Source organism: Amia ocellicauda, chromosome 8, assembly GCF_036373705.1.
Source record: "Amia ocellicauda isolate fAmiCal2 chromosome 8, fAmiCal2.hap1, whole genome shotgun sequence".
In the NCBI taxonomy this organism is placed as follows: Eukaryota; Metazoa; Chordata; class Actinopteri; order Amiiformes; family Amiidae; genus Amia; species Amia ocellicauda.
This window is the reverse complement of record NC_089857.1, coordinates 35,207,242-35,232,307: the sequence shown is the minus strand read 5'-3', so window position 1 is coordinate 35,232,307 and position 25,066 is coordinate 35,207,242. Positions and strand designations below refer to the sequence as shown.

Sequence of the window (25,066 nt, the reverse complement as noted above, 5' to 3'; positions counted from 1 at the left end):
ATAGCTGGCAAATGCAAACATTTGAGTTAATTATGCACAAGTCAGGGTTGGAGCTATTGTTTTGCTCACAGTTTGTATGCCTTTGCAACAGTAATTTGTGGCGACCATCTTCGATGGCATTGGGAGCAGTTTTAGATGATAAATAAGGATTTTGTGTTTTCTGGTTGGGAGACTTGGAATAATGACTCAAGCCTGGTTAAGCAGATACAATGTGGTTTGAACCACAAAGTAAGCCAGCCAAAAGCCTCTCTGGTCTGTCGGCAGCAGGGAAAGACTGAGCGGAGGGGGTGGGAGAGGTGGTGGCGGGGAAGTTAGCTGGTTGATTGCCAAGCTGTCAAACAGGATGAAGGGGAAAGGTATTATTAGTGGGAATAAAGGTCAGCTATTTTGATTCAATTTAATCTGCAAAACAGTTATTACACAGGCAGGCTGTAATGTGATACTAATATATTTTCTCAACTATCTTTTCGCTAGGTGGGTGAGCTTTTCATCACTAAGAAAGCGGTATCCATAGAAAACAGGGATTCTAAGATATAAGCTTTATTGGTTAAAATTTGAAACTCAGTATTAATCTGCTGTATAAGAGAGACATACATTGAGGACCAGATTAAGTGCAATCTGATTTTGCTCTTGGATGCACAAAATGCCAGCTATGCTCAAAACCTGTGTGCTCTCTTGGGAAGCACTGTGATTTGTGTTTCTATGTTGTGCTCATCTGGCTCCTCTTGTCTCTGCAGAGGTAAACCCCCTGTGCAATGGACAAACTTTGACCCCATGGAGTTCTTGGAGGAGCTGAAGGCAGTCAGATATGACGTAGACAGCTGGGAGGAGATGCTGATTAAGGCAGAGGTTGGACGCGGCTATATGGACCGGCCCTGCCTGAATCCCGCAGACCCTGACTGCCCGCTTACAGCACCCAATAAGAACTCCACTCGAGTGAGTGTTGTCCCTGCTTCAGCCATGCACCCTTTAATGTGTCTGACTGCAGTCACTCCTCCCTTCAATTGATAGGCCAGAACCTATTTTAACTGGGTCATTATACCATTAAGAGAAGGGTGCTTATGAATGATCTAAATGGGTTTGGGTAATTGATGACCAATCAGCAAGTACATTTTTTGTTTCCCCTTTTCTAACTTTAACTTTCTAACTTTACTTACCTATGTGTGATGGTCCCTAAAATATTTTCATCACTGGCCCTGGTTTTTTTCTTTTGGTGTTTTATAAAAAAGATAAATACTGTTTTAAAAAAAAAAAAGTGTACTGAGCCTAATATAGCATTGCTAAAACATTACAATCTATGTATGGAATAGCTTTTCTGCACTGTTTTTTTTAGTCTTTCTTACTTTCATACTTTAAAACAGCATAGACATTACTGGTGGTCTGAAGTTGCAATGTGGTCCTTGAAAAAGGCACGCAGAGTCTCAGTCAGTACCGTCTGCAGAGCGTTGTTCCTTTTCATCCTCAAATTGCGCTTGTTGTCTTGCAGCCCTATGACGTTGCTCGTGCGCTGAATGGTGGCTGTCATGGCCTGTCCAAAAAATACATGCACTGGCAGGAAGAGCTGATTGTTGGGGGAACAACAAAGAACGGCAGTGGGAGACTTTTGAGGTAACTATCGAAAGTCCCTGGTGAGCAGAGGGATTGGGGAAAGCCCATGTGACAAATGATAATGGTTGTTTACGGCACTCTGAACATGTTACGTGGGCTTAAGCATCATAAATCTTCTGACTGTTGTGAGATGCCAGTGAAACCGTAGAACACCAGTTGTTCCTGGTGACATTGGTTAAGATCACAATTTTTCATCCGAGTTAAAACTGTGAAGAAGCAAACACTGTAGTTTGAAAACCTGATAATGAATTTTAATAAGGCATATCTGCCCATAACATGATGAATTCTGTAAGTTTTTTGTGATTTAAAGGCCTAATTTTTTTTATAGGAATGTTTCAAACGGTATTCCGGCTAACCAGACAGAAAACTGGGGCCTGTTTCCAAATGGTCATATTGTTAGTTTCTAAAGCATACTTACTTACTTACTTACTTCCTAGTGATTGTTGTTATGATTGCACATTTATACACATATTATTGGTTTCTTATATGCAGAGTAGTCCTTTACATCTATGTTTGGGTCTTTCATTTGCTGTGTCATCATTAGAGATCTCTGGAGTGCCATTAGTATTCCTGGTCATTATCACAGTGTGTGTTTTAAGCTTTTTACATTTTTTTTTACGTTTTCTCAGACATTTCTATTCTTTATTTTATTTTAATGTTGTTTTTTTTATGTCACATTAAGTAAAGAATAAACCAGCCACCAGAAGTAAAGCTGTAGTAGAATGCATGCATCTTTCCTCACCTTTTACACAGAAAAAGGAAATGGTCTATTACTTTACTTTTTGTTCTTACTAATAATTTATAGTAACTAGTTTACCAGTGCCTAAACTCTGGTCTTGTGAGTGACTCGATAACAATAGAAGACAGATTTTGTTTTTTTAAATTCATACCTTTTGAGTCTGAAACTGTGGAGTAATTTACTTTTGTTTATAAAATATCTCCTTCGCTGCTTATTTCATGCGAGACTCCATACTCTGGAAATGTCTTCCTGCCTGATGTTTATTTTGCCCATCCCCCCTCTCTGTCTGTGTTTCAGCGCCCAGGCTCTGCAGACCATGTTTCAGTTAATGACCCCCAAACAGATGTATGAGCACTTCAAGGGTTATGAGCATGTTTCACATATCAACTGGAATGAGGACAAAGCTGCCGCCATCCTGGAGGCCTGGCAGAGGAGATACTCTGAGGTACAGTTGGGTGCAGGGACAGGTCTGATATAAACAAATGAAAGAGGCTTAAATCTATTAGGAATCAAGAGCACAATTTATCAAATGTTTCACTGCAAAGTACCATCTGCTCCACATTCTTCTTCTTTCTATTACTCTTATTGCTGTTATTTAATACAATTCACATACACTACAGTTTACATGTGTACAGCCTGCCATTCAGTAGCATTTCAGAGTATTTTTCCATCAGTAAGTATGGAGAAGGTTGATTACCAAAGGAAAAAAAAAAAACGTATTCACTTTTTAATAACTTTGAATAAGAATAAAGTTGTGATCTTCTCCGAGTTGATTTTTTGAATATGGACCACCATCTCTTTGACTGCATATAAGTAAAGGCCCGCAGCTCGGGGGTACTGTGTGCTGTCCTCCCCAGTATTCACACTCGTCTCCTACTGAGAACACTTGGAAACCAGCAGGACAGCTCATTAAAATGTACATGACCCATCTCCTTGTCCAGCAGCTTTCAGATTTCCTTGCTGTGAGGTTTGATTTATTTCACAATTCGTATATAGTTACAGTTTCTGAGGAGCTACTTCCAGTACAGTATAAAAATTGTCCTCACCCTGTTTAATGTGATTGAGAAGTGGAGCTTACACATTAAATATATTATTAGTTCATGTTTGTACACTTTCAGAGCCAAGATAATCTTATGTGTTTAGTTTTAGCTGTTTATCAATTTAATAAGAACTTGAGCCCTGTGGCAGTATAGAGTTAGCTTTTGCATTCTACTGGAAATAATTGACCAAATGAAGTAAATGTACTGGGGTTTCTAAGACACTCCTGAAATCTTTTTCAAAGATGTCTATGTTCACTAATAAGTTGTCTTATTTGACTTGGTGTGGCTGGTGCCGGTGCTGTCTGAATATTCTAGAATGTGCTAATGTACACATTGATGTGTGGAAGCCCAGTGTGTGTGTTACCGGGCTCTAGGGATGATGAGGGGGAGGGAATTTAAAGAAAACTTTTTGACTGAACATTTCACATCTTAAAAGCACATTGTCCTATAGTTTCATTCACCAGAAAGAGTCAGTCCCCTGATGTTCCACTTTTTTTTCCCCCGTTTTCTTTTTTCTAATTGAGTGTTGGCAATAAAATGCAATGCCGTGTTTAGAAAGCCATATATTTTCTACATTTGTAATAGAAAGGATATGTCCTTCAAACGGTCAATTTAGCCTCCAGATGTTGCTTCCTGCAGCGAAGCATGCTTCTGTGTCTTCTTCCATGCAAAAAAATTCAGGAGTTAAAAAAAAAAAGCAATTTCTATAGAAAGCCCTGCTGTTTAAAAGCTACACCTGAGAGAAATGAATCTGTGCTTGAGTGCAAATATATTCTTTCTTCTTCTTGGTAACGTTAGCCTTTTCTCTATCGAAGCCAGCTAAAGCAGAGGTCCTACTTAATTCTTTAAGTGCGGGCGGTTGACAGTTTCTTTACAGGGCTAACCCAATGTAAGGGCAGGGAGGAATAGAGGCTGAGACTGGAGTGAACAACAACAGTTGGTCAGTACTCTGGTAACTTGGTAAGGAAAGGTGTCTGGAAAGCATTAGCTAGGCGTTGAATCTCTTTCACAGCTGCAGTCCCATTGGTGGGTCTGTGTGACATCATCTGGTCTTTGTTTTCAAGGCATTGACCTCTACGGAGCGCTATCTGACCTCGTGAGCCTGCAAGAGAAGCGAGAGGCAGCACCATACAGCATGTTTGTCTGCAGTGAAGGGGGCCCAACTTTAGAATAGGAAAGGAGGGGAAAATAATCACCCAAGCTTTACTATAGGAACAGAGACCTGAAAACTCCCAGCTGACTTAAGTTTCACAAATCAAAATAAATTAGCTCTTGATAAACATTCATTAAAACCTTCCAGTCTTCCCAACTTCTCCCTAGATAATGTAATTTTCATTACTATTTGATGACATCCAACTTACCAGCTCTTCCTGATATAGTCTGACACAGCTGTGCTTTTTTTTTTTTTCTTCAGGTTTTACAAAATAGATCCCTTATATAATTGCAGTAGTCTACCCCCCACACATTTGTATTTTTATGGGCTTCTAATGTATTATATTTGTAAGTGGTTCCAGTGATATATAATTTATACTGTATTTCTAAATATTGATTCTTGGTGTTCTCTTACATCATTTTTTATGATCTAAACTACCTAGGAAAACTTAATACATTTCACAAAATGATATACATTTACCCGCTTTGAACCTCACAATTTTCTCTCCACAGGCTGTTCAACATAGCGTTGCACTAAATTCCACTCAGAAGGTGCTTTCGTTCACGACTACTACCCTGGAAGACATTCTCAAGTCGTTCTCTGATGTCAGTGTAATCCGTGTGGCAAGTGGCTACCTATTAATGGTGAGGCTGTTGGAAATTGAGTTAGAGCCTGTTCTCAGCTTTTTGTCTTTGATTTTGTGTGCAAGACTAATACCATTAACATGTTACAGCCTAAAACCCGTTCGGAAAAAATGAAAAGCTACGGCATGTGTTGTGAGCTGTATATTAGTTACAAACATGAATGATCAGGATGATTTTTAAAGCTTTGAGGAAAATATGCTCCTGTAAATATGCAAAGCTGAAAAAAAAGATAGCGATGAAAGATGTTTTTATTGTGGTTGACTTAAATGTACATTTTACCTGGTCTTGATTTGTAGATGGCAGCTGTGGAGCTTTTGAAAGTTATGTATGTGTGCGCATTGTTTGCCTTGAATTTCCAGAGCACCGTTCTGTTTTTGTTTTAGTTTTTTTAACAACTGAGATCCTAATGTGATCTTGACAGCCCTGAAAAGATAACTATAAGTATGTTTGGACAAACTAAACATTAGAATGGAGTGTGTTCTAATGTTTTAGCCCGTTGTTTATTTTCTTTTTGTTCTGCTTGCAGCTTGCCTATGCCTGTTTAACCATGCTACGATGGGACTGTGCCAAGTCCCAGGGGGCCGTGGGGCTGGCAGGAGTCTTGTTGGTTGCACTGTCAGTGGCTGCAGGATTGGGCCTGTGCTCTTTGATTGGAATTTCATTTAATGCTGCGACAACTCAGGTATTACAGAGTCAATAATTTGCTTTGGGTGTAAGTGAATATTAGCTAAATTAGTGCATTTAAAAAAAATAAGGCATAATTATTGTGATCTGATTGCTGTATAAACTTGCTTTTCAAACCCTCTTCTTTGATTTATCAGCTCATTCAGATCCAGAGTAATTTCAGTCTTAATTATAGGTTAGTGCTCTTAATGTAGCTGTCCTCCCCACACCCACCACCACTGTCACTGTCAGTTCAGGAAATCTTTCTGTTTAAAGTGTCCTATTTTGAAAGGAACTATAATGGATAGTTTTACACTTTAATTGCCCAAGAGTAGTGCTCTAACATTATTAGACGTCTTCATAGGTATTTTGTTCAAAATAGTATGCATTTAAAGGCTCTAAATTCTGAATGGTGGTCAATAGAAAATGAAGAAACTTGCATCAGTATTTCCTTGCATGCTCTCCTTTTCCAAAAAGTCCTTTGTTTTCCTTTGTCCAGGTTTTGCCCTTTCTTGCTCTTGGAGTTGGGGTTGATGATGTCTTCCTTCTGGCACATGCATTCAGTGAGACAGGACAGAATAAAAGGATTCCTTTTGAGGTAAGGAACCCCACTTACCAAGTAATATGGTCAATTTTTGTTTTTACCTCATTCAAAATTTGCATGAAGCTAAGTCATGGATCAAGAAGCAAAGTTCTGACCACATAGTCATTTGGATCACATTTTGAACTGCCCTGGAAGTGACTTTCCAAAACCTTCCTTTACCTGTCATACAACTACAACAAGTCTGATTCTTTTTTTCCCAGCAATAAAACTAGTTTGAGAAGGTAATTGTTCTATTGAGGGTGCTTTTTTGTCCTTCACATTCTGACAAGTTCCCATTTTTCTATGATTGAACTGGCTGAGGTAAAGGATACATCATTGGGATGTTGAAAGCCTTCTGTGCAAAACCTGTCTGCAGTTATAGTACATATCTACAAGAGCTTTTGCTATGGTGTTGATGCAGTGTGCAACAATGCAGACATAATAGAGAAAGACTTGAGGTGTGTGTGAGAGAGGGAAAAATAAAGTAATTCAGTTTATTGTCATTAACCAATTATTTTGGCTGAATTTCAGCATGACTGCTGGGTAGGGGGGGAGGTCAGGGACATGTACTTTCTTGTCTTGTTTCTGACAGACTAAGTCTACCACAGTCACTTTTGTTAGCAGGCTTCAAGGATTTTAACTACTTTGTCCTACTGTAGCCTACGTAAACCATTCCTCTTGGAAGGAAAACATGATCCCTCCTGTTTGTGGATAAAGCACAAATCTTGCTGTGTGGTCCTTCATTTTTTATGGCACTTTTCTTTACAAGGAAAAAAAAAAACAGGGTTAGTTGGTGGGGGGGGGGGGCGTTCTTTAAGTGTTTCTAGTCATGCAGATACGCAGTCTGCCTGGCTTTAAGGATAAAACGGTAAGAAAGAAGGCTTATCCCAGAAAGCCAACAGAGAGAGGATTGTGTGATTTAAGCAGTCCTGCTGGAAACAAAACAAAATTTCTGCTTTTCTATTCATTAAAAATGAAAAGTGTTTGGTGGGCATCTATAGAGATACTTGTGACCAGTAATACTATTAATTTTATTTTTTAATTTTTTAATCAAAACTCACACATCAGCAAAGACTAGGTTTAGTAATGAATCATTTTAATTAAACCATTGTTAAGTACTTAGTTGTTAAGATTTAGTGTTCCTTTTTATAAAATGTTGTTGCCCACCATTCCCATACACACAGCAGGGCCAAAAGCAGTAAGAAATTTGGGAAGTGTAGAATACTAAGCTTTTGTCTTTCTTTTGTTACTCCTTATTAGTTTAACTAAAGAATAGTTTCTTATTTCTCCCCTAACCAATGTTGACCTAAGTGAGTTTCCTCTTAACCAGTACCATTTTTGGGTTGGTTAGAAGCTGTTTGTAGGGAATGACTGGTAAATGTGCTTTTGTCTGTCCATTCTTACAAGTCGTTAATCCTACATCTTCAGCTGCTTGACTGAAAACAAATATATATATATTTTTTCTTCCATAAAAGTTATAGTCCCAATCACCTAAAATCTTTTAAGAGGTTAATAACACTGAACAGGGTTTCATTAAAGTCAAAGAAGTTTGGAGCTAAAAAGTTCTTAATGGTGGACATTAGCTGATTTTATTGCTTTTCCAAAATATGTATGTATATATTTTAAATTAAAGCTGATGCATTTGCTTCTAATTACACAGACATGAATGCTTGATCAGTCATGATGAAAATGTTCATTTGAATAAGGGGAATGGGGGGCGACTGAAACCTCACTGAGGGGGAAAGGGAGGCTGAAGGTTAATTTTTTTTATTTCTTAAACCATTTTTATTTGTTCAGGATCGAACAGGAGAATGTTTGAAGAGAACAGGGGCCAGTGTGGCCCTTACCTCCATCAGCAATGTGACTGCTTTCTTCATGGCTGCCTTGATCCCTATCCCGGCTCTACGAGCTTTCTCCTTGCAGGTACGTCAGAGCACAGCGGAAAAAACACATTTTGCTTTGATTTTGTTTTGTCTATTTGTTTTACTTCCAATGAGCATAACCTATATTTTTGAAAGGAAAGAATTGCTTGAATGAAATGCAGATTGCTTTTAAAATGGATAACATGCATGTTTTAGTTTTGTCCCAGATTGCGCTGCTAACACCAGTAATTGTATCCTTCAGATTACAGTACTGTTGGGAAGTTTGTTAGCTGTAGTGGGGTCATCGTGATATTTTGCATTTGCAATTAATTTAGCATGTGACGACATAAGGTGCTCGACTGGAGAGAGTTTCAGGAGAAATGCGCTCTCTGTAATTTAATTGAAGGGAAGCTGAGTTTGACTGCCAGGGCTGTATATGTCAGCTGTCAAAATACTGCATGAATGCCTCCTACCTCAGAGTAAATTATTTTATTTTTTAAGTTGGAGGAAAGTGTGTTGCTAAAGGCAACTTAGTCATCCCTCATTAGCTCATTGTGGTAATCCTAGCCACTGATACAGTGGCTTGTACATACATACAGGAATGCCAGTAAGTTGATTTGAATAATCTTTTGGATAAAGGTTGTCTAAGAAATTCAGGAAAGGCAGTATGTTTCATCTGAAGTGAACAAGTTGATGGCTCAGAATAACTGACTACCCAGCTGGCTATATGTGTTGCTGTCAGTTGTTTCTGTGCTGCTGGGCATTGCTGGAATTGATTATTTAGGTCTGTCACTTATTCATAGCACCGTGTTCTTGGGATTTTATAAAATTAAGGAACTTGAAGCAAATCACTGTTTTATAATATTGAAAATTATTAAAAACTCACCTATCAGTTGATCAACTAAGCCTGAAAACGATGATACAGAGAGGCCTGCCATGTTTAACAGCCATAATCTGGAAATATGGCCTTAAACGCTGAATATCTAGAAGGCAACAGTTAATTTGTCTGTTTATTTGTAACAGCTCTAGTATTCTGGTTTAATTTATATGGTTTTCTGGGACTGGGTATCTAAAACAGGTATAATCCAAGGGCTTTTCTTTGAATAGCAAAGCACAAGAATTAAACATCGCAAATCACAGTGTATTTTGTTATAGTTTGCTTCCTCATATCATGAATGAGAGCCTGTGACAAGAAAGTGATATGTGATGCCATTAGAGGAGTAAATCTGAGAAAGCTGCTGAATGGATATTTCTTCTTTTAAGTATGACAGTCTCCTAGTATTGACTGTTCGCTTTGGGTGGAGATCAAGGGAGAATCTTTTTTCTTTTCGTGTCACTTGCTGGAGCCGTTTGCACCTTGGCTTTATCATGGAGAATTTATGGGGTCAGCTGACCTTGAAGCTGCACAGATAAACCAAACACTCAACAGCAGAATCATCTTGTTTTTGCTAACCTGCTTCTCCACAGATTTTTCATGCTGCTCGACCTCTGACGTCCTCGGAGGAAGTGCATGCAGTATTTTTCCTGATCATTTTGACAGTTTTCACAGCCTCTGAGCTTGAAGAGAATAACAGAGTGATGAGTGAACAACTGTTTATTTTCTTTTATCCAGAGGAACATCTGCAATATACCTTCAATAAACAACTGTGTGTAAAGTAGAGGGCGAGATGAGTAAAAAGATTATCTGTCAATCACTAATTACCTATTCATTGCGTCTCTGCATACATGCGCGGGTGTCGTACGCAGACGTTTGCATGGGTGTCTGCCAACATACTTGCACGTAAGGTTGACGCATCCATAGGGGGCAGTGTCGCATTAACACATCGCAATCTACAGAAAACGAAACCCGATTTCTATGGTGCACCTACAATTGTATGGATGTAATTTTTCTACACATCATATATTCATTATTATCATTATTTATTATATTAGATTTGCACCTGATATAGCTCTTGTCTGATCGACTCAGCAAGTTTCTAAATTTCCTTTGGAATTCAATCTTGATCATGATGCAAACCCAGGTCTCTGGATCATGAATGCTAATTGTTCATTCTGTCCAGGGAAAGCAAAGTACATTGTTTTAATCCATTTTCTTCTTCTCTCTGTTGTTCATACCTTTTGTCATGTTTTGCATACACCAGTGCTAGATTGCTGGCAGCTCCAGCAGGGTCCTGCTTAATTTAAGACAAAGTTTAACCAGTGGGTTATACGGTTGGAAATTGCTGGGTTTAGACAAGTTACAGGCCCTTTTGAGGTAAACTTTCTAAAGCAGTCTTGGCTATAGGGCTCTGAAAACATAATCTGTCATTTCTTTAGTGTAGAGCCTTCATTTTTAATTTGCCTCATTTTATACATTCCTGAGTGCTGGGAAGAGGTGAGGTTTGATTTCACTGTACTGGAATAACACAAACAGAAGACATTCCCAAGCAGGCGAGGCAGCGTGTACAACAAAGTGCAAGGCTCAGAAATAATGATGTGTGGATTGATGGCACTAAAAAAGAAATAAGAAATAAAAACCCTTGTTATTTACTGATTGTGCTTGATCCAGCTGGAATGTTTCCAAAAGCAAAGCTCCGCTTGGAGGGCCATATATGAGGAAGATTTCATTTTTGTGCTCCCGTCCTTGGCTATTGGTATTGTGCTACGGACTAACTTGTTTTAAAGCAAATAAAGTGTAAAATCACACCCAGTTATCTTTAAAATTCAGGGCAAGATGTGGAATATAGGATGCTTTTTTTCATCTTTTTTTTCCCTCCGTTGTTGTTGTTGGTCATGGAAGCACTTCCTTTTGCAAGTGTTATCAAGATGGTGAGGCATTAGCTGATGTCAATCGGAGAGGGAGTTGGCTCTGACCTCTCTGGGACAGTGGGAGATAGCAATCGGAGCTTCCATGGCTGTGGGCCCCTGGTATCTGTAAAGTAATCCAGCTGCTGAAGGAGAATAAATGGCTTCCTGATTAGTTCTTACAAAGACGAACGTGACTGTCACTCTTCCATGTCAGTGCTTTCCCTTTTGCTGAGCCTCTGCTGTTCTGCCCCAGATGCTGTGCATAGTTTGCTCCTCCTGTATTGTTCATTGAATAAAGAAATCACAGTTCCAATCAAAGTACTGTGGACAAGGCAGACAAAGCATGCTACGTGTGGTTTTAAAGGAGAGGTGCTCTGTGTTTACTTTGGCCTTTTTGCATGGCTAGACAAATACTCCTTCTTGGCCCTATCAGTGTTTTATTCATAATTTGAATCCCACCACTTAGCAAGTGAAGGGACTGATAAGTTGACGATGTTTTGATTATCCACTCTGCTTGATTTTCATCTCTTCCCATCATAGACTTTGCCTACCTTTACTGGTCCCAGTGTCATTTCTGTGTCTTCATTGAAGCACAGACTCTTGCTAAATGGCTTAATTGCTATACAGCTTTATCTATTTTTTGAAAACATACATTAAAGAGTTTGTTGGATGCTCTGCAGGTTTAATAGGGATTTAAATAACAGCCTGTGTTTTATTAGCTGAAGGTCGGAGTTACTCACAGCTGTTCCACTATGCAAGTATTTTTTCTGTATATAAAATCTGATAAATGCTGTGAGCTTTTAACTGAAAGCCATTATGTTGTATAATTATAATGGCAAAAACATAAAGGCACTGTAAAAATATTAAGTTTCTAAAGCATTAGGCAATACCCTGTGTAACATAAGAAGCAGGGACACCCACCTGTGTGAGTTAGAAGATGGTATCACTTTCCAGCACAGGGTATTGTTAAACAGACTTTCATCTATACAGATTATTCACTTTGTGTTGTGGAGAGTAAGAGTAAATAGTACTTAGTTTTCTGGTAACTTTTAGTTCTCCTTTTGTTTGATGTATCATTTGAATGGTCCCCTTCCTTGAAAAATCAAAAACTAGTTCCAATAGCAACCCTCTTATTACAGAATCCTTTGCGTAGCTGTGGTCTACTAATAGAGTATCACTGACTCAGCCTCTTTCCCCCATTCTTTGACCAAAACCAAGACTTATCTCTTGGCTGCTTCACAAGAAGATTAGTTTGCTGTGGAGAGGAGACTAAAACAGAAAAGCAGCAACAGTAGTTTTTTGTTGTTTTTGTCCCCGTCTACATTATATATAATGAGAGCATTTTATATGCGGCAGGAACAGCAACAAAGTAAAAAGAGGCTGAAGCAAAGTGTCTGTCAGAGTGTTGCTGCAGGCTGGCAGGAGGAAGGTGGGAACTGTCTGACAGGCCTCATCTTCTGCTCATCACCTCCGGGCTCTGCGGTACGCCCTCTCCTTGGGTGGTCTGGCAGGAATGGAGGATACAGTCTGTACCTTGGGCAGGGCCCCAACCTACCCAGGCTGCTGCCTTCTCCCACAGCGCCTCCAACACAGTCTTTTTTTTGTTGTTCTTGCTGCTAATCTGAAAGGATCTGGATTACTGCTATCTTAGATTTCTGAACAATATTATACAATATTTATTTACTGGAAGAAAATTAAATTACACAAACTGCCCCAAGAGCTTTTATATTAGCAAGATTACTCTGCTGAATTATCCCCCTCTCGGTTTCCTGATCTTTATTTTTTTTTTCTTTCGCCATATTATAGTTTTTTTTCTGTGTATGTATACCCCTATCTATCTATCTATCCATATATCCAGTAGATATGTTTTAATGAGAGTGTTTTCTACCTAGTAATTTGCTCATTTCTAGGCTTCCTATTTTCTGTTGAATACCCCCCCACCCACCAAACACACACTCTCACACACTCCTTGTTAGTTTTATTGTCATGTACATTAAATACAGCCAAGTACATTACAATGCAATGAAATGTATCTGCCTGTGGCTCTCTGTGCCTTATAAACATAGAAGAAAAACACACAACACAACAACACAGAACAATAACAAATAATAACCTAATGTCTGCTGTAATGCAATAAAAACAGCACTGACTCAACATTTATGGCATTACAGCAGCAACTATTATATATGGACATAGTGGTGCCCTAATTTTCCAGGATTTAAATTCTAATTCTGAAATGTAGCTCGCAGAAAGAAGCCCATAAAGGATACAGTCAAGAACTATCAGACCAGCTAATTCTGTTCTATACACAATAAAATAAACCCCTCAAGCCAGTAGTAAAATTTCTGGATATCTTAAAGAGATTAGCCATTCTAATATAACTGTCCTGCTCTTTACCTTCCCAGAATGACTGTTTTACCCAAAGCTGCTTAACATCAGTAGAGAAACATTTGTCTCAGTAATTTCCAGTTCATTTGTATGGCCCATTAGCAAAACCTTGACTTCTAAAATGTGTGCTCTGAACTCCAAGTTTTCATCAGGAATTAGTATTTTGTAAAACTTTTAACTTCCCTGAGAAATCTCTTTTAATCTTCTAAAGATCGCAAGCAATGGATTGTAAAGTCACGCTTGATTCTTCAGGCCTCACCCAACCCCAAGTCTTGTGAAGATTCCTTTCAAGAATTAATGTAGTCTGTATTTTCAGTGACAGTCTTGTCTGTAACTGGAGTTTGCTTTCTTTTTGTTTATTGTTGATGTCAAGATGAATTTCTACACAGATAGGCAATCCCAGTCATTGTGGTTTTGGCAAATGCAGTATAGCTTACAGCTGGTGAAGGCTCGAGGAGTGTTTAATAGCAATGTGGGAAGGTTATTAAGTATGCTAGTGGTGCGAGTATCCTGCAGGGCTTTAACCCCTTGTTAGAGAAACTTGCAGCCTGGCCCGACTTACATGGAGAAATGCAAACTTCAAATTCTGCATTAAAGATTCCCAGTGCTTATTATATTTTAAAATATGTATAACTGATATTTTAGCTTGTTGATCATCCTGTATCTGGTTTCATTAAATTGTACTAGAGTCTATACTTTGTTGTTCTTTCTAAAAATGGTAAAGTACACTAACAAAAGCAGTTCTTTCAAGGAAGATCTGTCATCAAGGCATCTACAGGTTTAACTGCAAACTCAGATTATGTTCCAATTACTTTCAGTTTTTACTACCACTGAAATCAAATCCCATGTAATCTGTTTTTACCAGTTTTCACCCACAGTCATCAGACTGTGTACTTATAAAAAGTATGAATTTATATACAACTTAGCTGTTTTGATTTTATATTTAGTTAATTTATTAAATGTGAAGGCTGTTTTCAAGATGGATATACAGACTTACATTGACTATCCTTCATAAATATATGATGATTGATTCATGCAATAACTTTATTATGTATGAAAATACCCATCTGTGTCACATACCCTCCTCTAATTCAGTCTAGTTTAATTTAAAACAAATATAGACTATAAATTATGTAAATACATTTATATAAATGTGGTGTTCTTCCTTTGTTTCCTTCTGTACTGTAATGAAGGAGTCAAAGTCAAAACATCAAAGGACTGCAATTACCACAAAAAAACTATCTATATATGCAAGCTTGAAGACTCCTAATTAGTTGAACTCGCAGCCTCGAAGACAATGTGCACATGGGACTCGGCACCCTGGAATGTTGGAATGCTCCTGAACGCTCCCTTCTCTTTTTTCCCCCGTTTGCATTAGGCTGCTGTTGTAGTGGTGTTTAACTTTGCCATGGTCCTGCTCATCTTTCCTGCTATTCTGAGCATGGATCTATACAGGCGGGAAGACCGACGCCTGGACATCTTCTGTTGTTTTGTCAGGTAAGGCTTCATGGGAATGTCAAGAGGGGATTTTTCTTCTATTTTACTAAAGGGTTTATTAAAAAAAATAATAATCATAGAATATCATTGTAGTGGATTAATTTTAAAAGCAATGCATTATGAAATCTTAACTTTACTTACAGTCAGGGCCTGTGAAGTCTTTGCAATGTTTTTCAGTTTATCTAATTTCACAGTTTTTCCAGTGAACTGTGTTATGTTAAAGCTCTACTTTCGCACATGTTCATCTTGTATACACCTGTCATTTTGAATATATATATACATATATATATAATATATATATATAATCTGAATGGATAACTTGTCTAGTAAACAACCCCTTTCTAACATGCTTACTTGCATCAGTCACACAGCCTGCATGGTTTGTAGCAGTGCTGGGTATTTTACAGAGGGCAGATTAATATCCAGTAGAGTAACATAGTTTCCAACTAATTACAAGGCTGCTGTTGAAGCAAGGCCCTCTTTAGCCTCATTTGTGTTTGCAATTACAAAATTGCACGGTGCAAGGCATCCTGCTGCAGCCAGCGCCGAGGCCGGCCCGCGCTTCCTGTGCACACGGCTTCACATTTTTCCTTTATTTCAGAAAAATGGGGGGGTTAATCCACAAGCTGCTTCAGGCACATATTTCATGAACCAAATCATCTTACCATAATATGCAGGAAATTAAAGTTAATGTATAAACTTCACCCTCATCTTTACATTTATTTATTGGTCAATAATTATTTTACATATATATTGGTTTTTTTTTTTTACCCCACCCCCCCCCCCCCAATTATTTTGACAATATACCACAAGAATTATTTAGCCTTTCCCAAAGATTGAAATACTTCTCAAACTGTGTATGATGGTATTGTCTCAGCTGATGTCGAGAGTGGTGCAGGAGATGACTCTTGACTGTCGCAGCTCTTGACACAACTTGCAAGTAATGGTGAGAGTTAATCCATTACAAAAATGATATAGGCTTTTAATTATAATTGTCTTTATTTTTATCTCCCTCTGCATCATCCAGCCCTTGTGCAAACAGAGTGATCCAGATTGAGCCCCAGGTCTACATGGATAATATTGATGCCAGTCGTTACAGCCCCCCACCTTCCTACAGCAGCCACAGTTTTGCACACGAGACTCAGATAACCATGCAGTCCACCGTCCAGCTCCGCACTGAATACGACCCCCGCACGCAGGCCTACTACACCACTGCCGAGCCCCGCTCCGAGATCTCCGTGCAGCCCGTCACCACCACCACCACCACCACCACCACCCCCCCGGGGGGCAGCGGTTCTTCAGTGGGCAATGCTGGCGGCAACAACAACAACAACAACAATACCACCACCACCACCACCAGCTCCTCCACCGGCCCTGACATCCTGAGCTGCCAGAGCCCAGAGAGCAGCAGCTCCACCCGTGACCTGCTGTCCCACTTCACTGACCCTGCCGCCCACTGCATAGGGCCACCCTGCACTCGCTGGACCTTTTCCTCATTCGCAGAGAAGCATTACGCCCCTTTCCTGTTGCAGCCCACCACCAAGGTCAGTCTTTGGTCTCGTTCTCTCTGCCCATGTTCTCATGGATTCTGGGATTAAAAATATAGTCCTGCACTCTTTACTTGTATACGGGGAATTAATCAATAATGTACGTTGCAAGTAATTTCACGTACACCTCTAAACCAATCATGGCATATTAGGCCTTTGCTAGACTTCTCGGTCTCTTCATCTTGGGTGATCTGTTCATCTCTTCCCTTTACCCCCCCCCACCCAACACACTTTGCTGTGTGTGTGTCTATTGGTCTTTGTGTGATAATAATAATAATAATAATAATAATAATAATAATAATAATAATAATGTATTATTATTATTATTATTATTATTATTATTATTATTATTATTATCATTATTATTGGTGCATTTATGTTTCCGTACATTATTTTTTCCTTTTTCTAATTTTCAAAAAATGTGTTATTGAATTATTGAAGCATGGCCTGATGTTATAATATTTCTGACCTTTAGGTTTAGATTGTTTCATGTGTGGGTTTGAATTTAAATTAAATCACACCCTCTTAATCTGTCCAGGGACTAAAACTCCTGCAAGAAATAGCTGTAGTCTGTTCACTTAAACATGCCAACAACCTTTGCAGGTTCACTTATAAAATGTACTTCAGTGAAGACATTTTCCTTTGCAAATAACTTTCTTCTATTTACCTCCCTCTATGATTTGTTAGTAGGTTTACCATATTTAATGAAAAAGTAATTATGGTAATAGTAATTAAAAAATAAAAACAATCATTTTTTGGGCCTCTCTCATTTGGAATTTCCTCTCCACTCTTTCTTTATTTTGTGGAGTTGGAGCTTATTCATCTTCCTTGAAGTTCAGCCTCTTTTGTTTTTAAATGGTTTGAAGTGTTTGTGATGAAGATCAATACTTAACTCAAGGACACGGTTTAGCAGAGATCAGAGACAACAGTAGGAACAGTAATCCAGGTTTTGAGTTGTTTATTCTAGCCTCCTCCTTGGCTAACCTCTTGACAGTACGAACTACATGCTTATCCAACTAAAGCTTGCATTTCCTGGCTACAGTGCCAGGAAAGCCCTGAACTAGCACAGAGTCCATACAGGAGTAATGACTGAGGAATGTAAGATGATTCATCCCACAAGTAATTTTGTTAACACATTTTATTGCGGTTGTTTCTCTGGCAGGTTGTGGTGATCTTCCTGTTTCTGGGTTTGCTGGGAGTCAGCTTGTATGGAACCACCCGTGTACGGGACGGCCTGGAGCTGACGGACATTGTTCCTCGCGATACGAGCGAGTATGACTTCATCGGAGCTCAGTTCAAGTTCTTCTCTTTCTACAACATGTATGTTGTAACGCAAAAGGCAGACTACGCGCACGCTCAGGCCCTGCTCTACGATCTGCACAAACGCTTTGGGAATGTGAAATACATCCTGAGGGAGGACAATGGAAAACTTCCCAGAATGTGGCTGCACTTCTTTCGGGACTGGCTACAAGGTAACATGGCCTGAACCCTTAAATGTTGTTCTGCTGAAAATTGTTGTTGAGATCTTATCCGTTATAAATTAACGCAGCCCTTAAAAGCAGAGTTGCTTTTTTCTTTATTCTTTCACTCTTTAAATGTACCTTGAACTTACTGTCACAACTCTTCAATGTTTTTATGTTGTGGTTGTTGGGGCCATGATGTAATTGGCTCCTCACTTTTTTTTCTTTCCCATAATCCCCTTAATTGCAGTTTGACACAGCCAGCCAACCCATTTCATTTTAGAAAATGTTTGAACACACACATGCACACACACATAAATGGTGGGTGGTTCCAAATGTATCTGTGCCAGTTAATCTGAACATTGACATAAACCAATTTACAAAAAACAGACTGTTGAAAACTGTTCACTTTTACCATTATTAGGTCATTTATTTTCCAGAACATGGATTGTAGGGTCTTAGAGGTAATTGACAGCACATTTACAATAGTTTAACAGTGATAATACTAAATCCACAAAGAAACATTTGCAGTTACGTGTTGGAGCAGCTGTTTGGAGCTGTTATCCCCCCTAAGAACCAGATATCAACAGCTCTGCAAGTCCCAGATCTTTAATCAATAAATTATTTATTTATTCCTTGGAGAATGATATTCAGAGTGTCTGTTAAATTATATAAGTCAGTTACCATGACTGTGCTTTTTGTTAGGAGGGGACTCTTTACACCTTCTCACTTCAGTCTTTGCACCTTCCTGTGGAGACAATTGAGAAAGAAAGGTGTAATGCCAAACTTACTGTGTGTTCTAGCCTCCTGGGAAAATTCAAGCTTGATTATACAGTTAATACTAAAGATCCATTCATCAGTGTCTTCATCTTGGTCTTCAAACGCTGAGCATTCGTGCTGCCAGATGCGTTTGAACTTGGAAGCAGGGTGGGAGAGTCATGTGTTTAATATTGTGGTTTGAAACAGTTAGACAAATTAGACACAGACAGGGAGATGAGAGAGACTGAAACATCATGTCCCAGAAATGGGCCACAGGCACAGAGAGGGCGTCTCTCTGGGATGTCGTATGATCTCAAATAACGAAGGAGTCTTTTAATCATCTCCGATACAAAGTCAGCTCTTGTGTCATTGAAGGATTGTTGTTTTGTTTTTAACATAGTTGATTGCCCCTTTCATTTATGTTCCTGCCTGGTAAGTTGTTTCAGATACATACAAATGTGAGCATTAGAATATATTGCTGAGATGTTGACAAGATTTTGGCTTTGTGCCAGAGAGCAAAGAAATATAGTGAAACTTAAGAGGGAAAACTAAAAGAACAGTGGAAAGAAGGTGGGAGACATTGATCTCTTGCATCTGAAAGGGTAAATTTATCTTTTATTTGTTTTTATTTTATTTTTTTCCCTGGAAATCACATTTCTGCTATAGAGGTGCATTGTGATAAATGTGTCCTTTGGTTTGAGAGGACATGTCAATCAATCACAATGACTTTTGAACAGCTTCCAAGCTTGTTTGTGATCTGTACACTCTGCAGCATGATTTCTATTAGACCTCACTAGAGGTGCTCAAATTTTATGAAGGGAAGTCACTGCATTGAAGTATTCTGTTGATACCTCAGCAGCTGCGTGTAGTATACCGTGAGATGTCCCAGACACCGAGCTGATGTCCAACTGTAATTTTATACAAATTGTCAACTGACATTTAGACCTCTGAAATAGTGTAATAATAAAGTGCTGCTCAGGAGGGCTTGAGTGATTCAGTGCAACAACACTCTGGGATTGAAGAGTTAATGCTTTGAGGGCAAGAAAAGCAGAGCTGAGTTTATGAGCATGGAGAATGGGGCTTTAGTATTCTGGTTTCATTTTCAGACTTGACCCAAGGAATAGGCCATTGCCAGATATTTAGATAAGAGTGAGCAACCCAAGTACTTGATTGGTTGGCACAGCGAATGTTTGGTTGCCAAATGGATCCTTGGATCTTCAGGATCCTTGAGAGAGGAGCGTCGATATTTGTGAAACATGCAGGAACGTTTTTAATGTAGGCTAATTGTGTTTATGCATCTATGGATGTTCAAACATTTCAAACAGCCAAGAACTGGTTTCAAATGTACTAAAGCCCTGGATTTCCACAAATTGTAGTTTCTCTGTGCTCAGGTAACCTTGAACATGTTACACAAAAGCCTAAATGACAAGGTGTAATTGTGTGTTATCCTGAAGCTGCTTTCTTTGTTAAAATAGGATAGAGGGGAAAAAAAAACATTTCTGCACAATTTGTATAGAATGTTATGTTTAAAATTCATCTTCAGGCTTGGTTAATTATTGGAGGCAAAATGCGTACTCTCTTCATGAAGACATGTCATTCTAGTTGTCTTCAAATTTTTGGTTCATGTAGCAGAGAAGCATACAACCATTGTATTCATAGATAGGGGTTCAAAACTTAAAAATACAGTTTTTGGAAATGGTTTATGGATTGGTGTAATGGATAGAAAGGCATGTACCAAAAAAAGGAAAAACCTATCCAAAACAGTCTGAAATGAGTTGTATTATGTGATAGAATTCTTCTTTTAAATAAACATTGGAACAGTGCTGTTTATAGTTCTTACTAAGAGGATTCTTTGGCTCCACGTTTAAAGGAGTATCAAAAATAAGGGAGTGCTGTTGTCTGCCGGGTATGCAGTTAAATGCAAGATAGACAGGGTCTCTGCATATTTGTCCAGTGGCCTTCCTCTGGCCTGCAGGCTTTCAGGACATGTTGGGACATTAAAGCACTAGAAGGGCTAAGGTCACAGCAGACCACATTAAGGCATTTCTGAACTTAAGAAATGGGTAGGACCGCTTACTGCTGGTGGTGTCAGGCAAGTGGTCTTGCACAGACCATTGGATTGTATTAATTTAGAGGGGTTAAATGGTGCTAATTGGGGTAATTGAGATCTACAATAAAAAAAAAAATTGTTTCCTCACCCAAACAATATCCCATCTGTCTTTGAATAATGTAAAGCTCTAAAATGATTTGTGGTGTTTATCTTTTGTTTTTTCTTTTCCGTTACCAAGTTTATGGGAAGGGAAATAAATTATTTCCACTTTCGGAAACATAAGCAGAGGTCTATCTACCCAGAAGGTTAATTAAATATTTACATGCATTTCCTCACTAGGGAGAAACACACATTTTATGATATATATGTACAGAAGCACCAAAATGTCTCCAGTCAGCACTACTTGACCTCTCCAAAAAGTGTTCAATGTGAAAAGTAATCGGTTAGTGTGGTGCAGTAATGGGCAGTGCGTAGGTCCCGGAAGTGCCGTGCCGATGGCCTCTCTTTGGCGAGCGTTCTGACCAGCCAGGGGTAAACGTCTCCTTATTAACCCATTAACCTCCGCTTTGACAACATTCCAGTGCTTTACTTCACTGAGGTTAGTGAAGAGTGAAACCAGTCCTGCCTGGAGCTGTTCTTTAAAATCAAGGGTTGGAGGGAATTATTTGCAGTGGAGGTAGGTTATTGAGGCATGGGGCCAATGTGTAAGCTTGTAACTCCCTTAAGTGGTATTAACCTATTGGGTAGCTCCGTGCTTGCTTGCTTGCTCAATCACGTCGACGGCTAGTGACTCGGGGGATTGGATACAGGTTTGGCAGGTGTCTTGGTGGTTTTTTTTTTAGTTTAGTTTTACATTAATCTTCTGTAGATGTTTCCCTCCAGTCTAAAACTTTGCCTTTTGGTAAGGGGTCTCTTGTTGAATTTGAAAGGTAGAGAGAACGAAAAGAAAAGGGGGGCTGGGTGGGGACAACACTCAAGGCTGTTTTTTTGTTTTTTTTGTTTCGAGTAAAGGAAGGGGGTGGTGCTCAAAGGCAGTGTCAAAGACCTGATCTTGTTTTATAATTTTTATTTCCTTTCTTTTCTCAGTTTTTGTTATCTACTAACAGTAAGTAGTTAACCTATCGGACGTGAAGCCATGGTTTTGATTACTGCTCCAGCGCAGCTGTGAGGTGGGCCCGATCACTTCTCTTTACCCCAGGAGGAGGTGGTTTGCCATCTGCTCTCACACACAACCTTTATGCCAGGATTTGCACTTCCTGTTCCAAATCTGATCCAAATTACCTGCCTGGAACTGCCTTGACCCTCACTACACACTCTCCTCCCCCTTAATTATGATGATGATGATTATTATTATTATTATATTTTTGCCACAGTAGAGGGAAATAAAGCAAGAGAGCAGTTAGAGTGAATAGGTGTTGGCAGTGATCTTTACACGTGCTGGCAGCAAGTCTCACAACTTTCATTAGCTCCACTAGTCCGAACAGATGGTATAAATTCATGAAATCATGTTCCCTCACACTGTGCTCTGCAAGCAGTCGAGCCCTGATGTTACAGAAATATTACAGATAATTTTTTTTCCATGAGAAGGGGGTTGGTGGGAGTATAGTCTTTCAGAGCAAAATGCTTTGAGAAACCAGCTCTATGTTTAATACGTTGTTGGGTTTTGTAGCAGTTTTGGACACACAGGTACTTGGCAGGAGAATGCATGAAGTGTGATCTGTCTTCTCAGATCAATATCAAAATTCAAGATCTATAAAACCCTAGGATTATACACAGAGATGATCCACCTCAAGACTTTTTTGAACCGGAGTGGCTGTTTCAGAAATACTTTGCAATGCCTATTTCCATTAATATTATTATTTTATATATATATATATATATATATATATATGACTGCTTTATAATTATTGATTTGAACACCTTAGATTTTAACTTTCCTTCTAACAAACTTAAACTTACACTAGTAGCCTTTTCTCCTGATTTAGTGGAAATGTTGTTCTGCAGACCATAACATGTGCTGGCAAACCACTTGTGTTTCCATGTGATTTTGCAAAAACACATGCATGCATGCATTTATTTTTCAAAATCAAATCCTAATCTGTGGATTCTTTTCCTCTAAGGTTTGCAAGAGGCCTTTGACCGTGACTGGGAAGCAGGGAAAATCACCCAGACCACCTACAGTAATGGATCTGATGATGGTGTTCTAGCATACAAACTGCTGGTGCAAACCGGCAATAGGGACAAACCCATCAACTTAAGCCAGGTAAGGCTTTTCAATAGATGCTTTTCTCCATCAATGCCACACAGGAGGTTTCTTTTACCAGAGTGTGAACAAACAAGCTGGATGGTAGTAAAGCTTTTCTTAATTTGTTGACAACTCTAGGTTAGAGTTACCATGTTTATCATTAAAAAAAAAAATCACAACCCAAAAAGAAAGTCCTTTTAATATAAAAATCCCCCTCATGTATGGGATGTAGTGGTCCAGAAAGACTTAGCTGTATGAATATAATATTATCAAAGAATTAGTTGAAATGCAGAAAATCCTAAAGAATGTTGGAAGATGAATTTTGAGATGAAGGTTTTAAATTTTTTTGTAGCTGCTCATGTAAACCACACCTGGCTTATAAATGTACCTTTTCTTGATTGCTTTACCAAGTTTTGGAATTTAAAGCTCTCACTGGGGCTGCAATAGACCTCTGAAAAAGCAATTAAATCTTCATTCAAACCATTTGTCGAATTCAGTTGCTCCAGGCTAAAAATCTTGGATCTAATGATCCTCTTAGAGGTGCTGGTCTTTCTCAATTTATTTGCTAACATTACAGATGACAGTTTAACACAGTACATTGTTCAGAGTTATTACTCAGTGTAAAACATGGGGCTTTATGGCAGAATACAACGTATCATTCAACTCTGGGAAAAATATTTTGGAGAGGCATTCGAAAGTTTTTTTTTTTTCTTCTTCCCCCCCTTTTCTTTTTTAACTGTCGAACTGAGATAACTCGTCGTGCGCCAGGTAAAGAGCAAAACAACTGTGTTGGAGTGCAGCTCCTGATGTAATTTCCTGTGCCTGGGAGGGAGAGCGAGTGCGCTCTGCCCAGAGGGGCTGCAGGCTGCGCTGTGTGCTTCCAAAGACAGCTTGAAGACATACAGTTGTTGCGTATCCTGCTGGTTAATTGAATCCAGATCTTTGGAATCCAACCCTTTTTGTACTGCTGTCACTGTTGTGTTTCATTTCATTAAATAGAAAGGAACTGGATTTGAAGTAAGACCAGGGCTGTGAATTAACACAGAGAACGCTTCAGTATGTGTCCAATAGTAACTTTCTACTATGTGCACAAACGTTGTCTAAGCTGTGGCAGAAAACCATACCTTTTAAGCAAGGCCAAATCTGAAATGGTGGTATTCCAGTGAATTTGCAGTAGTACTTTTCAGACTTTACAAAGCTATAGATCTTACTACTCAATTAAAAAAAAAAAAAAAATGTTTGTTTGTTGATGTTGTTGTTTTTTTCCAAGGAATTTATACCCAAATGGTTTTTATTTATGTTCACCGGCATTATAAAGCTGGGCATTTTCTGAATCCATAGGTCAGGAGAAGCTGTATTAGCAAAATTTGTACAGATGTTGTTTTATTTTTATAGCTCTCCTCCATTTGCTGGGTGGCATTTCCTTCAGTGTTAACAACAGAGGTTAACTGCACACAGACGTGCACAGGGACCCTTGCCAATTTTTTTTATTGTTACGCTAACTCGAGCAATTTTTCTCTTGAACTCCCAACTTTCAGAATCCTGGATTTATTGTTCTGAAGCCGACGTATGGCACAGAGTATTGTTTGTAATGTTTCCGCTTGCTCTGGAGGTAGTTTTTTGGCTTTGATTGGTCTTCAGAAGAATACGATGTAGAAAATGGAAAAAGAGTAGCACTTCCATGCTAGGCATTCTTTCGGTTTAACAACCTGATTTAACATTTTTGTGAGTGAGGCTTCATCTACCGAAAGGGAAAGTCTATCCACCCTGTCATTTTAATCTATTATACCGGCCTTGACGTATACGGCTAATAAACATTTCTGCCAAAAAACTGACTGCCCAGTTGTTTTTTTCCCCCTCTTGATTTTTTTGATTATTAATCTGGAAAACACACTTTATAACCAACGGTACTGTCAGGGTTTGCAGGTAGAAGACAATTAATACAATTATTTCGAATTTTTAAAACCTGATTTATTCTGCCAAAATTAATCTCCGGTCATATTCCTTTTTTATTTATTTTTTTCCTCTGTGTACCATATAT

General features: G+C 38.8%; 1 protein-coding gene across 2 annotated transcripts in view; it reads left to right on the top strand.

The window, feature by feature from the left end:
* ptch1 (patched 1) overlaps nucleotides 1-25,066 on the top strand; it is a 69,209-nt gene that overhangs the window by 29,999 nt on the left and 14,144 nt on the right. For both annotated transcript variants that reach the window (XM_066711218.1, XM_066711217.1), the window contains exons 6-16: nucleotides 738-936; nucleotides 1,487-1,608; nucleotides 2,645-2,792; nucleotides 5,053-5,184; nucleotides 5,711-5,866; nucleotides 6,347-6,445; nucleotides 8,228-8,353; nucleotides 14,846-14,964; nucleotides 15,992-16,508; nucleotides 17,674-17,983; nucleotides 22,901-23,043. In XM_066711218.1, the coding sequence (XP_066567315.1) occupies nucleotides 738-936; nucleotides 1,487-1,608; nucleotides 2,645-2,792; nucleotides 5,053-5,184; nucleotides 5,711-5,866; nucleotides 6,347-6,445; nucleotides 8,228-8,353; nucleotides 14,846-14,964; nucleotides 15,992-16,508; nucleotides 17,674-17,983; nucleotides 22,901-23,043 (2,071 nt within the window). The remainder of the gene's footprint in view (nucleotides 1-737; nucleotides 937-1,486; nucleotides 1,609-2,644; nucleotides 2,793-5,052; nucleotides 5,185-5,710; nucleotides 5,867-6,346; nucleotides 6,446-8,227; nucleotides 8,354-14,845; nucleotides 14,965-15,991; nucleotides 16,509-17,673; nucleotides 17,984-22,900; nucleotides 23,044-25,066) is intronic.